This window comes from Arachis duranensis, chromosome 10 (genome assembly GCF_000817695.3).
Source record: "Arachis duranensis cultivar V14167 chromosome 10, aradu.V14167.gnm2.J7QH, whole genome shotgun sequence".
Taxonomy (NCBI): Eukaryota; Viridiplantae; Streptophyta; class Magnoliopsida; order Fabales; family Fabaceae; genus Arachis; species Arachis duranensis.
The window spans coordinates 86,186,400-86,199,727 of record NC_029781.3 but is presented as its reverse complement, the minus strand read 5'-3'; the positions used below and the strand labels follow the sequence as shown (position 1 = coordinate 86,199,727).

At 37.5% G+C, this 13,328-nt stretch overlaps 2 protein-coding genes and 1 long non-coding RNA gene across 3 annotated transcripts; all 3 read right to left on the bottom strand.

The window, feature by feature from the left end:
• Window positions 1–2,950: 2,950 nt before the first annotated feature.
• On the bottom strand, window positions 2,951–3,863 carry LOC107470615 (uncharacterized). The gene is made up of 2 exons (XM_016090018.1): window positions 3,119–3,863; window positions 2,951–3,027 (listed from the first exon to the last, which is right to left on the bottom strand). Exons 1-2 carry the CDS (start codon window positions 3,861–3,863, stop codon window positions 2,951–2,953), a joined length of 822 nt encoding a protein of 273 aa, XP_015945504.1.
• A 5,537-nt stretch (window positions 3,864–9,400) lies between these two features.
• Window positions 9,401–9,994, bottom strand: LOC110276613 (uncharacterized). The gene is made up of 3 exons (XR_002369318.2): window positions 9,865–9,994; window positions 9,640–9,774; window positions 9,401–9,504 (listed from the first exon to the last, which is right to left on the bottom strand). It is a non-coding gene; the product is annotated as an uncharacterized LOC110276613 (long non-coding RNA).
• Window positions 9,995–11,164: 1,170 nt separating this feature from the next.
• Window positions 11,165–12,767, bottom strand: LOC110276938 (uncharacterized). The gene is made up of 6 exons (XM_021134044.1): window positions 12,560–12,767; window positions 12,303–12,492; window positions 11,832–11,897; window positions 11,534–11,608; window positions 11,407–11,460; window positions 11,165–11,255 (listed from the first exon to the last, which is right to left on the bottom strand). The coding sequence occupies exons 1-6, from the start codon at window positions 12,765–12,767 to the stop codon at window positions 11,165–11,167; spliced, it is 684 nt and encodes a 227-aa protein (XP_020989703.1).
• Between the last annotated feature and the right edge of the window lie 561 nt (window positions 12,768–13,328).

Sequence of the window (13,328 nt, the reverse complement as noted above, 5' to 3'; positions counted from 1 at the left end):
TAAATATAATAAATTTAAATAAGAGTTAATTTTTTAAATTCAAATTTAATTTAAATATGAATATTTAAATTCAGACTAATAAAGCTTATATAATATATTTTTTTCAGGAAAAAATAAACGCAGAATATGGTTCGTGACATTACGCGTCCTGAAGATCATATTGTTGAATATCTGGATCGTCCACCATATGTAATTGTTTTTTATCTTTGTTCATTTATTATTATTATTGTTATTATTATTGTTCTTATTGTTGTTGTTGTTTTTGTTTTTGATACTCATTATATTTCTTATTTTGTTTCAAAATTCAAGAGATTTGGGATCAAGATATCTCCACCAAGATGTGTATGATCCCCGAGTTGAAATTGAGTTACGGGATAGTAGATTTTATCACATATCTCAGATACTAAGAAACTTACTTTGCACAATGCACTTATCAATGCCTTGATTGAAAGATGGCGCCCGGAAACTCACATTCCACCTTCCATACGGTGAATGCACGATTACCTTGGAAGATGTTGCAATGATTTTTGGACTCCCCACGGATGGTTTACCGGTGTCAGGATTCACAGATAGCAGTAGTAGTAGCCTCGAAAATGAATTCATGATACAATTTGTGACAGTACCTACTGCAGCTGATCACAAAGGAAGCGGTGTCATACTTGCATGGCTCCGCACCCTAAAGCGGCGCATGCAGTTAGATACCGCCTTGGGCAGGCAACTGTACGTAAAGATTCATATATTATTGTTGTTTGGCACAAATTTATTTTGTGACAAGTCCGGAATGACAATCCACTAGAAGTTTTTGCAACATCGCTTAATGTGGAGTGCAACTGTGCCACTGATATCATTTGAGTGCATTGAATGGTATGCATCAGATAGGGTCAAAAGACAATTTGGTTTATAGCAGGAAGTTCCTAGTCAACCGATGATGCTTGCAGAAGCTCACAACATGGTCCTGACTAGACCAAAGAACAAAGATTGGAGAGATGAGCATTATGCATACATTATGAGATGGACAAACTGTTTGACCTCTGTTCTGGTTGGTGATCCCATAGTGCACTATGAAGCATCTGAAGCATATATGCAATGGTATAATGACGAATATGGAGCTCACCTGCGTTTAACTGGTTATGTTCCACAGCCACAGCCACACCCACAGCCACAGCCTCAGCCACAGCCTCAGCCACAACCACAGCCACAGCCACAACTTATGATGCACCCATACCAGTACCCGTACACACAACCGTACAATGAGCCTGGAGTCTCATTCTTTAGTCAGTTATTCGATGACTCACATTCATTACAGATGCCGCCATATCAAGCATATTATCGACCTACCATGTCACAGCAGAGGGACACAGCTGAGCAATCTTCAAATCGTCAGTTGTATCGGTGGGCACCTGAAACAGACACGTCGCAATGGGTAAATGAGTTGTTGGACCCTCAACTGCAAGTGCAACAATTTCAGTCGCAATGGCTCCGCAGTGTAGTAGACAATCACCTCAAATTGTTTCTGGTCAGTCATCTGTTGATTCGCAACTACGACGTCGTAGCCCCTCTCCACGCTCTGGAGCTAGAAGGTCTATTGACTCGATTTAGAGTGATTTGATCCAGAGTGTCGCCAGAGGGATTGGGTTTAGTAATGCTGCTGATTTTCCTCAGGTGCAGGCACCCATGGCTGAGGATGATAATGTAGGCGAGGATGATAGTGACAGTGACAGCGACGGTGATGACGATGCAGGTAATAATATACTATTGTATTCATTACTATGGTATATTAGTGTATGATTGTGATATATTTTTGTATTCGTTATTGTGATATATTAGTGTTTTCTTGTGATATATTTATTATTGTGATTTTTGATGTCATATAGGTGGTGCAGAAGGTGCGGATAGGGCCGATACTCCAGATATTCATGGTAAAGGGTATAATCTGAGGATTAAGCCAACACGTAGAAGTACAAGTAGATATACCCTTCCACAATCAAAAAGGCAGTTAAAAAATGTACTAAATTTGTGAAAAAGACATTTAGCAAATAATTGTTATTTATCTTTTAATTTAAGATCGCAATTGTAATTGTTATGAATTTTATAAATTCACATCAAATTCGAGTACACAGGAATTTCATAAAGTAGTATTTAATACAATTGATGTAGTATTTAAATCCAATTCCTAATGAAGGAAAAACCAAATTTACTAAGACATAGGTGCAGATCCACCAGCACTAGGCCCTGCACGATGGGGGCATCTACTTCGACTGTGGCCTTCGCCTCCACAAAACCTGCCACGCCTAGGACCACGTATATCACGCATATCCATTTCATTCAAGAAGCGGGTTATTTTGGGACGCCCTTTGAAAACCCGCTTTAAGTGCAGATTAGGTATGTGTCTTGGTCCTTGATACACCGGCCACGTTGCTAGATTTCCTAATGGTTTAAACCGTGCTCTATACACCTTTTTTATCTCATCCATCCTATAGACCTCATGAACGTATTGTTGCCAATCAAGTCGTTGGTTCGCACAACACGCAAAGACATGGCGACATGGGATTCGATCTGTCTGAAACTCACCACAATCACAATACTGTTGACGGAGATTCACCGCATACTCGATACCAATAGGCATCTCACATACCTCAAAGATCTCATTTTGCCTGTTAAATAGGTTAACCTGGATGTTTCCTGCTGCTTGCTGATTTGATTGCAGTTTGTTGCTAGCATATTCAGAAAATACATGTCCTGCATTCCTTCGAACCTCAGTCTCAGCCCTCTTCCTAGTGAACAACTCATTTAGCCTATAAAAAGTTGCCTTCACAAGTGACATGGTAGGAAGATTTCGAACTCCTTTCAGTACTCCGTTGATGCACTCCACTAGGTTTGTGGTCATATGACCCCAACGGTATCCATTATCAAATGCCAAAGCAAATTGCTGTCGTGGGATTCGATCAAGTCATCGCGTGTAAGCCTCACCACGTTCACGCAATCTTGCATACTGCACATTAAATTCACGCACAGTCCTACAATAGCCTGTAAATAACCAACAAAACAAAATCAATAAAATGGATGCTATATGCCTTGTAAAAATAAATACGCCTTAGTTTCACAATAATCTACGTACCCATATTGACTATCAGCTTTTGTAAATACGGTGCCTTGAAATTCCTCAAAAAGTTGGATGCTCTGTGCCTAATACAAAACATTCGGATAGCTCTTGGAGGTTCCCATGATCCATTACTACGAGCTATTGCTGAGGTAATAGATTCGTGACGATCAGAGATAAGCCCAACACCATCTCGAGTCACCACATGTGTGCGTAAATGAGTAAGAAAGAAGTGCCATGTATCAGAAGTCTCACCCTTAACAACGGCAAATGCAAGAGGCACAATATTGCCATTGCCATCCTGAGAAACTGCAACTAGTAGAGCTCCTTTATATTTCCCGTACAGATGTGTCCCATCCACCTGTACGATTGGCTTGCAGCTCCTAAATGCTCTGATGCAAGGATAAAAGCTCCAAAATACCCGCGTCAGTATCCTTACATCATGGACTACCTCATCCCCTTGGTATGCTGGTGCAGTTTCAATCTCGACTGCTGCTGATGGATCTTTTTGTACCATTGCTTCAAACCACGACGGCAAAGCTTCATAAGAAGCTTCCCAACCACCAAAAAGGTTTGCAATTGCCTTTTGCTTCGCGAGCCATGATTTGCGGTTACTTGTCGTATAATTGAATTTTGACTGCACTTCAGCAATTACAGATTTCACTTTCAAAGGATCAGCTTCAACCAATGGCTTTATCACCTCTACAATCATGCTTGGCATGATCTTGAGAAATTCTAGTTCTAGTGCATGTATGACTACCATTGTATCGCCTTACAACCCAACAAAACTTTCTCTTAATAAGACTAGCTCTAATAAGCCAATCGCAACTTGTTCCGTATTGTACACACTTAGCATAAAAAGTCGTTGGCTCAGATTCACACACCTGGTAATCCACTCCCCTGCGAATAGTATAATCTTTAATTGCTGCAATAACAGTCTCTCTAGAACTGAATTCCATGCCAACAACAAATTCACCGTCCGAAACAACAACAGGATCTACAGCAATAACAACAACAAATAATTCTAACTATTGCTTTACAATTCAATAATAGTAATAATAATAATAATAATAATAATAATAATAATAATAATAATAATAATAATAATAATAATAACTGCTTACTTGAATTGATATATTCAGGAAATTCTGGTGCATTCATAGCATCTACATCTAAGGCGTGCATGAAAGAAGGCTCTCTAGATGGATATTGGCTCGCCAGTGCATTTGCCACATCTGCTACGTTAGACTCAACTATTATATCATCTTCACCCACTTCTTCAGTTGGACCAACAATATAGTAGGTGCCCTCAAATTCCCCTTCGCTTTCACTGTTATAAACAGTCCAGTCGATATTAGCCTCTGGTAAATCAACTTCAACTAATTCTTCAAACTCAACATACAATTCGAGAATAGACACTTGTGCCCGTGTTTGTTGGTAGATCGAAAACATTCCTTGCATACTTCCTTCGTCAACCACATGCATCATTTGAAACTGAACGAAACCACCGAACACTAAAACAGGCTGTCTATAAAAAATATTAACGACTCTCTTTAATACTTGATTATCACCACATTGACAAAGTATACTCTTAAATTTCTCATATGTTATTGCAAAAGGAATAATAATATCACGTGGATTCTCACAAACAAAACTCACACCCTCAGATGTTTGGGGAAAGATTTGACCATTATAATACATTTTTAAACTAATACCTCTCTCCATTTTTATACTCTTACATTCTAAAAAAATAAAACACTCTCACACTCAATCAACCTAATACCGTTCCTCCTTTTATAGTACTTCAATTATAATTTTTTATTTACGAAAATACAATACGCAATTTGTGTTTTTGCAATTCGCAGTCTGTGGATTGACAATACGCAGACTGTGTATTGTCCTTTTAATATTAAATAACACAATACGCAGACTGTGTATTGTCCCTTAAATATTATAAAATTACAATCCGTCCTTTGTGTATTGTCTTCATGACTGTGGCAGGCAAAATCTGCTCCTGACAATTCGCAGAGTGCGAATTATATAACAACCTCAGTTTTTAAAATTAAATTTTATGCTTTGAATTTAAAAAAAAAAGAAATAAAATTTAATTATGACTTATTCTATTATTTTGAATTATCTATCAGAAACTATATTAATAATTACAGTCTAAATTTATTATTATTATTATTATTATTATTATTATTATTATTCATAATATGATTTTAATTTTGTCTTTATTATTATTATTATCACTGAAAACAATTTTGTAAGAATATATATGATGACTTTGATTCTATGATGTAAGATTCTCTTCAAATTCAAAGGAGATAATTTCTCATCATACTCACTTATAATGACGATGAACAAAAACCAAGATCAATAAGCGGAGCTTTGGCTTAAAAAACGTTGCAATTTTAAAAGTTATAACTATGCATGGATTGAGAATACTCATTTAATTTGTTATGAGAGTACTGCTAATAATTAGTGATTTCTCAAAATAAACAATTCAATTAAAACGTGATTTCTCAAAATAAACAATTCAATTAAAACTATCAAATTAGTTATCTGTACGTATAAGGCAAGATTCAAATTTCCGACACTTATTTAAAGTGGACGAGTAAATTGAATACTCAACTAATTTAAATTGGTTAGTGATCTTTATATCTTGATGCTTTATTTTTATGCTTTATCTTTATTCTTTTTCTTATCGTTATGCATTATCTTTAAACATTGGCATAATAGTCATTGTTGCCAAGAGGGGATATATTTTTAGAGTTAGACTTTTTTAATCATGTTGGTATAGTTTCATTTTGTTATATACGATTCTAAATTGATTTATATGTTCCCAAATCTGTTTCAGGTTTAAGGTCAAGTTACCAAGCTCTAACAAAGTTCAACAATATCAATTTTTTTTTAATGAACTCATATAAGTTTGCCAACAAAACTAGATTTCATTTATTATTTTTATTTTAATCAATTACTGATCAACGTCTAATTCAAATTTCAGTATTTCACTACAAGTATGATGCAGCTTTCCAATCCCATTTGTTATGCCTACTTAACTTTTCAAGAAGGATAGTCACATTATATATGATATTATTTCTTTATCACAATGTTAATGAATTCCAAAATATATATATAAATTTTTTTTTCTGCTATAAAAGTTTCTTTAAACAAACAAGACAATAAGACAATTAAATAAATAATTTTACACTTTATCTCCTTTTAATCATGTTACTTCTTTAATTAAACTTATCAACACATTTACGTATGAGTTATGATAACCATTGTCACTATGTAGCTACTTACTCTAATCAATTTTTTTTAAGACTTTTTTTTATTCAAAATCTATCCGACGGTAATAATTTTTCTTTCAAAATTTTTGTTTATCTATTCGACAATAAATTCAATAATAAATTTATTTTTCATTGAACATTTAGTTAAAATTCAATTGGTAAATGTCCGGACTAAATGCAATGATACCAAGCTCAATAGATGATGGGGTCCAAATTCTTATTTTATTGGTAACTAAGTCAGAAAGACAACCTACAATGAAATGACACTCTAGTATTTAAATCAAAAGTAAGTATCCTTTTGTTAGTAGCTATGAACGTATTTATCTTAGAGTGGTTTGTTTCTCCTCTTATATAATGTTAAAATATAATGTTAAAGATGTTATTTTTTAGGTCAATTTACTATCATAAATAATCTAGGATGTAATATTATCAGATTACATAAAATAAAAAATGAATATTAAAATATATTTTTTTCTATAATTTATGTAAACTGTGACAGAGGTCTCGCGATTTACGAATACACGTAATCCGTTATAGGGATGTCGTGGATTACGTTCTAGGAGAAATAAGCATAATCCGCGACAGGGGTGTCGCGGTTTATGTGTGAATGACAAGTGTGCATAAACTGCGACAGAGATCTAGCAGTTTATGCGTTAGTGACCAATTTATATAAACATAAAATAAAGTAAGTCTATGGTAAAAAAAAACATACATAACACACACATAAGTCCTAGAAATAAACTAAGTACAAACATATAATACAAAAGTACACGACAAATCTGACATACATAGGTATCATCAATGAAAACATAAAATAAATAGCTACGGCTCCTGCCTGTCCTCATCCTACTCGTGAGAGTCATGTCCTCCAAATGCGCCCAGGAGATGCGACCCTGTACCACACCGAGCGACCCGTCTCACTCTGGCTGGCCTCTGGCGCTACTGTGCTGGAGGATCGACGGGCATGCCCACACCATATGCAGATGGAGGCGTCCCTCCCATGCCCAACCAACTGTCATACGGGCTGCTAGCAGGCTCATTCAAGTCTACATGAAACTAGGGCTGGAACCCCTGAGGGTCAGACATCTGCGGCTGGTACTGCTGCATATCCTCCATATCTGGGCGGTACCACTGCGCAACGTCCATCTGAGGCTGGGTCTCCGGCACCTGATCCTGTGGGGTCTGCTGCTGAAAATGCGGAGGGTCGTCATCCCGGATGAGATCTACAAAGTCAGAATAGAATTGTGAATTGCCAACCTCGTGGTCCATATCCATCGTGAATGTCGGACCCGCCATGTCATCATACATCTGTCCATGGATCTCATGGTATATCTGAGAGTTTGAAACATGTGTAAGAGGAACCTCTTCTGACCTCGCCCCTGCCTGCTCAGTGGGTCTATCACCAGGACCACCAGATGTGACCCCTGATGTACCACCCCGATGCTGAGGACGGCCACGCCAGACACGATGATCGGCATGTCCGATTCCGTCGCCACCAGATCTATCATCCTAAATCATGTCATCCAGCCATCGCTACTCCCGATTTGTAGCCCGGGTACCAACGCGTCGCCGCCACTCGACACGCCTGTTATCAGGCACGTCCGGCATCAGAACCCTAGAAGGCGCCTGTGACGACCCTCTCTGAACAACATCCTGACTGATCTGCTCGGCCCTAGGATCAGCAATCAAGGAATCCGGCGACAGAAACCTATGAGCCACTCTGTACCACCATCGCAGAAAGTCTGCGGACGGTCTGGGATCAGGCACCCGGGGGATACTCAGGACAGCATCAACCCTGTGTTGCCAACTAAGATACCATACTTGATAGTAGCTTGGGAACCATCTGTCCCCACCCCTCCCATCCTTGACATGGAGCCAGTCTATATTCGAGGCGGGCTCAGCCTCGTGATGAACACCACCCAACTGTGGCAGGACCCTATCCACCTGCAGCGTGATAGTGCACTCTCTAAATGGGCATATGAAAGGTATGCGTCTCAGGATGCCACCTCTCAATGAAAGTGCTGACTAAGGGCTCGTCCAACCAGAACCACCTAGCGTTGAGCCTCGCCAGATGGTACAAACCAGTCCTCTCTAGATAGGGTACAATCCTGTCTCTAGAAACTAACTTTTTCATTTATGCTAAAAGCACTGTTCTTTTGGGTGTATTTTTGTTAATTGACAATTTACATATAGACACATATGTAGATACATATAGAACAAAAGCTGTAAAAATTCACAGGTTATGGGCGTATATTTCAGTTGATGTTTTTTTCATATTTTAGTACATGTAATTCATTCATTTTGAATACAGCACAGACAATTGGGTGTATATTTTATTCAACCTCGGGTGTATTATTAGACTTGCGTTGGGTGTAACAGTTTATAATATGCGTATGCCTTTATTTTTTGCTTTATGTTTTACCACCTGTAATACAGTTTTTGAATACATCACAGACAGTTTACCAGCACAGATAGTTTAACTATGGGAAAAAATATACATGGAATAGAAGTTGTTGATAAATGGCAAATATTTACATCATTTGTTCAATTTACAAACTACCCAGCAGTTGGATTACCCAGTTTCTATATCAGCAGAATTAATCTGACAAAATGGACTCAATAATACAGAGGATGGCTTCGACAACCTTATAGCACTACTCTCTCTAATTGCCCGGTCTCTCTGTTTATTCATCTCACTGAATAGTATCCGGGAAGCATACTCCACTCTATAGTGGTCCACCTCCTCCTAAAATTAAAAAGTATGTTATGTTTAAACAGAAATATTAATTCAGTAAAGTAATACAGAGTTATATAGTTCTAAAGACAGTTACCTGTGTCCAATTATCCCATTCATACTTCCCCTTTTTAATGTTTTCCGGCTCAATTAATTCAAGCCACTTCATTACGTAGATAGCGCAGTCATAGCTGAAAATCAAGAAAACAAATTACAAATCTCAATTAGGAAAGTTTAATGTTCAGAGTCACAAATTTATACCTTGTTTTTTGCCCTGATATTTTAACATATGATGCTTTAATTTCCTTATCCGTCTCGCCTTTCTCCAGAGGTTTCCCGCCGGCATATGTTATCAATCTTGAAAATACATATCCCTTAAATACCAAAACAAATCAGTAATACACCCGAATGAATGGACAAGATACACCCAACAGAATGCACAATATACAACCAACACAACTAACGAAATAGACCCATCTATTAAAGTAAAGAAGACAGAGGCAACTTACAGTGAATTTATTAATGTCCTTTCTCTCATCGCTTGGAGCTTTTTTGTGTAGCGGGTCAAGTATTTGACATTTCCGCGTTCTTGTATTTATTAGCCATAACCACCAATGTCCCGAGTGGCAAACAGGAGCAAAAATCTGAAGGATTGCCACATTTAAATAGTGTGTTATTTTTTTTGGTATATAAGTAAATAAGCGAACTAACAAATTTAGCAAACGAAAACTTACATATGGATGCGAACTTAATTTTTTTCTATCTATGAAGTGAATGAAACTCGGGTAGGCTTCCACCCTGAATTCTTTGTTCGTTTTCGGGGATATGAATTCCCCCCTTGGGTGATCCGAAAGTGCCATGCTCTGCAAGAATCGCAATACAAGAAATGAAAACATGAAAATACACAACTTACACCCAATCTAAGCTAAAAAATACACCTAAATCAATGCATAAAATACACCCAAAGTTCGTAGAAGTAACATTTACCACAATATCGGGGGGAAGACAGTATATTTGTGCCTGAAACCTCTTTTCCTTTTTCTGGTTTAGGATGAGGCAGATGGCAGATACAATCTAGAAATCAATTTTAAATTAATAAACATTGCAGTTGACTTTGGTGTAAAAACATTAATGTTAGTCTAAAATTACCTGAGATTCTATATCACTTTTTGCCTAGAGGGATGCAAGGTGCGTTCTCATCAAAATGTATTCTCCTTGGCCAATCAGAGTGCATATCTCCTCATACTCGTCAGTATCGCCTTTTGCATTTTCCTTCAGTCTCGTCCCCCAGATGTAGCACTTTTGTTTCATATCATCCGGAATTTGATTTATTCCCCCAAGAGTTTCAACCTTTGCAGAAATTTCTCCCCCAGTCTCCCTCTGAATTTGTGGACTTTCGTCTTTTCCCTTTGACGCACTGCTTGCTAATTTTTGGACCAAACTGTCCAATTGTTCCAGCATAGTTGCAGCTTCTGGAGATTTTTCCCTTTCGGTGTCCTGCGTCGATGCCCCCTCCTGGCTTGAATCTGTCAATCCGAGGCTGAATGAAATACTATTTTCTTACGTTTCTCTAGCCCCTTCAATCTGTAGCATAGGGGTTGGTTCGAAATCTGCGTCAGTGGTTGTTTGTTGGGATGCCGGCACAAAAAACTGGATCGGGACTCTAAACAAGAATAAAAATGAAAGGTTAACAACGTATTTGAAAATAATAAGGTTATAAGGTTAAAATATTCTTGGAAAACTCACATTGCAAGCGCTTCCGACGGCGTTTGTTCCCTAACAACCATCATATTCGAATCAGTCGGAGTCAACCTAAAATACACCCAAAGAAGATCAAAAAATACACCCGAACAATTCAAAAAGAAGACGGGCTTTGTTTTTTGAGAACTTACATACTTGCAGTTTTTGCTTTTTTTTTCTGCCTTTTTTTTCTCGAATAAAATAATAAAGGGCTTTTTTTTCTAAAAAAATATATACTGAATTAGAAGTAGAAGGTAATAGAAGAACAAAATTAACGGTTATTTGAAAGAGAAATTACATGCTCTGAGACGGCTGGTTTATACTACTCTGTTCTGTGCGTCCTTGAGAGGAAGGATCATCACTTCCCAAGTTCACAGCCGGTAGTCTAAACAGATTTCATGTTATTCAAACGAAATATACATCCAACTTAGTAAACAAGATACACCCAACTTGATCCACCAAATACACCCAAATTGTTTCACAGAATACATTCAAATCATGATAACAAGATTTTATTAAATAATAAAGCTTCTTACGTTTCAGAGTACACATAGCAACCTTCTGTCGATCGCAGGTCAGCTTGGTTGTCCCTGCGAAACAAGATACAATTATTAGCAAACAAAAGACACCAAAATCTCAAATACACAGCCCAGCAAGACATACCCCTCTGTAGCAGATTTATGAACGTTTTCCCCTAGCCATTCATCAAGTTCGTCACTTGATATTTCATATCTCTCACTACATTCATAAAATAAGATGTTAACAAAAATAATTACGATGATAGACCGTAGTATAGCTTACGAGGTACTGTACCCGTCAAAGTATTGATCTTCTTCAGGAGGTGAATCCTCTACAACAACTTTTTTCTTTTTTTGTGGTGTTCTGGGTGGAAAAAAAAATAGTACCAATCAGAAATAAAAAATTAATTTTATCACAGAATTTTATCCAAAGAATTGCTTACTTTTTTGGAGTTGTTTTTGTTTTTTTCTTTTTCTTCTCCTTCTTCCCAGGTGATGATTCTTCGCTCCTATAAGTCAATAAAAGACACTTCAGTTAATACACAAAATATTTATAAAGAAGCCAAAAGAAAGGAGTAATAATTTCAGGACATTACTCGAAGCCAAAAGAAAGGAGTATTAATTTCAGGACATTACTCATCACTTGGTTCAGATTCAGATTCTGAATCAGAATCTGACTCCTCTTGCCTCTGCTTTCTTTTTCTTGAGTCCATTCTGGAAGGCAAACAATTGTCATTTAGAACATACTAAAAATACACCCAAATGGATTCACGAGATACACCCAACTAAATATACAATATACACCCAAAACAGCAAACAAAACACACCCTGCTTAATAAGCTACATACACCCAATATGGACAAACAAAATACACCCAAACCGAAAAAGAAATTACACCCAAGTATGGTACTTACTTTTTCCCCTTTTTGCCGGGGTGTTTTCTTCCCGAATTCTCTGAGTCTTCTTGAGCCTCAGACTCAGAGGTAGATGTGTCACTGTCAGTAGTTTCTGTCTCCGAAGACGATGTTGGGCTCGCCTTCCTTTTTTTTCTTTTTTTTCTTTTTTTCTCATTTTTTCTCTTGTCTCTGCCAACTTCACAATCCCCTGAAACATGAGATATTTTAGTTAGCACCATTCGGGTAAATAAAATACACCAACTTATTATGATTACTCACCAAAATTTCCTCTCTTTCTGCATTCATTCTTTCCACCAACTGCTCCTTAGTCCAGTTGGCAATCCATGACTTTGGTGGTCTTTCAGCCCTGTTCTTGCCTTTGTTTTTTGAAAGATGAAAGTAGATTATCATCAGGGCGAAGAGGCAGCCATTGATTGCCTTCTTCTTCTTCTTCTCTTGATAGTTTGTGATGCCCTTGACCATGAAGGTCAAAACATGCCCCCCCAGTTTCTCTCCTCTATGCCGTCCATCTTAAAAATTGGGGCCAGGTGCACGGGTGATATTTTGTTTATCGTCGTTGGCAAAAGGAACGCCATCTGTATGTAGAGGATGAATATCCTCTTGAACATCAGGCGTTCCTCTTCATTGCCAACGCCGATTTCCATCATTTCATCGGTAAGACTTTTGAGGGTCTTACCTTGGAATCTTCTATAAATTATTTTGTCATCATCAGAAAGTTTCTTATAGTCAACTTTCTCAGGAAATAGATCTCCTACAAAAAGGAAGACAACAAAGCATCCAAGTCGGTTTAAATACACCCAAGCATCAGGTTAATATACACCTAAGCAACAACTTAATATACAACTATAATTTTGAGCTAATTACCTGTTGCATTGATGCCAAGCGCATCACCTATTTTTTTGGGGTTATTTGGAAAGAACCATATCCTGTCTTCAGTCTGTTCTCCCCAAGTTTGAAGTTATTTTCCAGCTCCCTTAAGAGTTTGTGATCCACCCTCAGTGGTGGGATGTGCATCAACCCACC

What these genes read in the sequence shown, in the direction of transcription:
- LOC107470615 (XM_016090018.1), bottom strand. Translation starts at nt 3,863, where the DNA reads ATGGTAGTCATACATGCACTAGAACTAGAATTTCTCAAGATCATGCCA. An exon ending in AAAGCTGATAGTCAATATGG is followed by an intron (nt 3,028 to 3,118) that starts GTACGTAGATTA and finishes GGTTATTTACAG; the next exon opens with GCTATTGTAGGACTGTGCGT.
- LOC110276938 (XM_021134044.1), bottom strand. Translation starts at nt 12,767, where the DNA reads ATGGTCAAGGGCATCACAAACTATCAAGAGAAGAAGAAGAAGAAGGCA. An exon ending in CATAAATCTGCTACAGAGGG is followed by an intron (nt 11,461 to 11,533) that starts GTATGTCTTGCT and finishes CTTGTTTCGCAG; the next exon opens with GGACAACCAAGCTGACCTGC. An exon ending in TGCTATGTGTACTCTGAAAC is followed by an intron (nt 11,256 to 11,406) that starts GTAAGAAGCTTT and finishes AAATCTGTTTAG; the next exon opens with ACTACCGGCTGTGAACTTGG.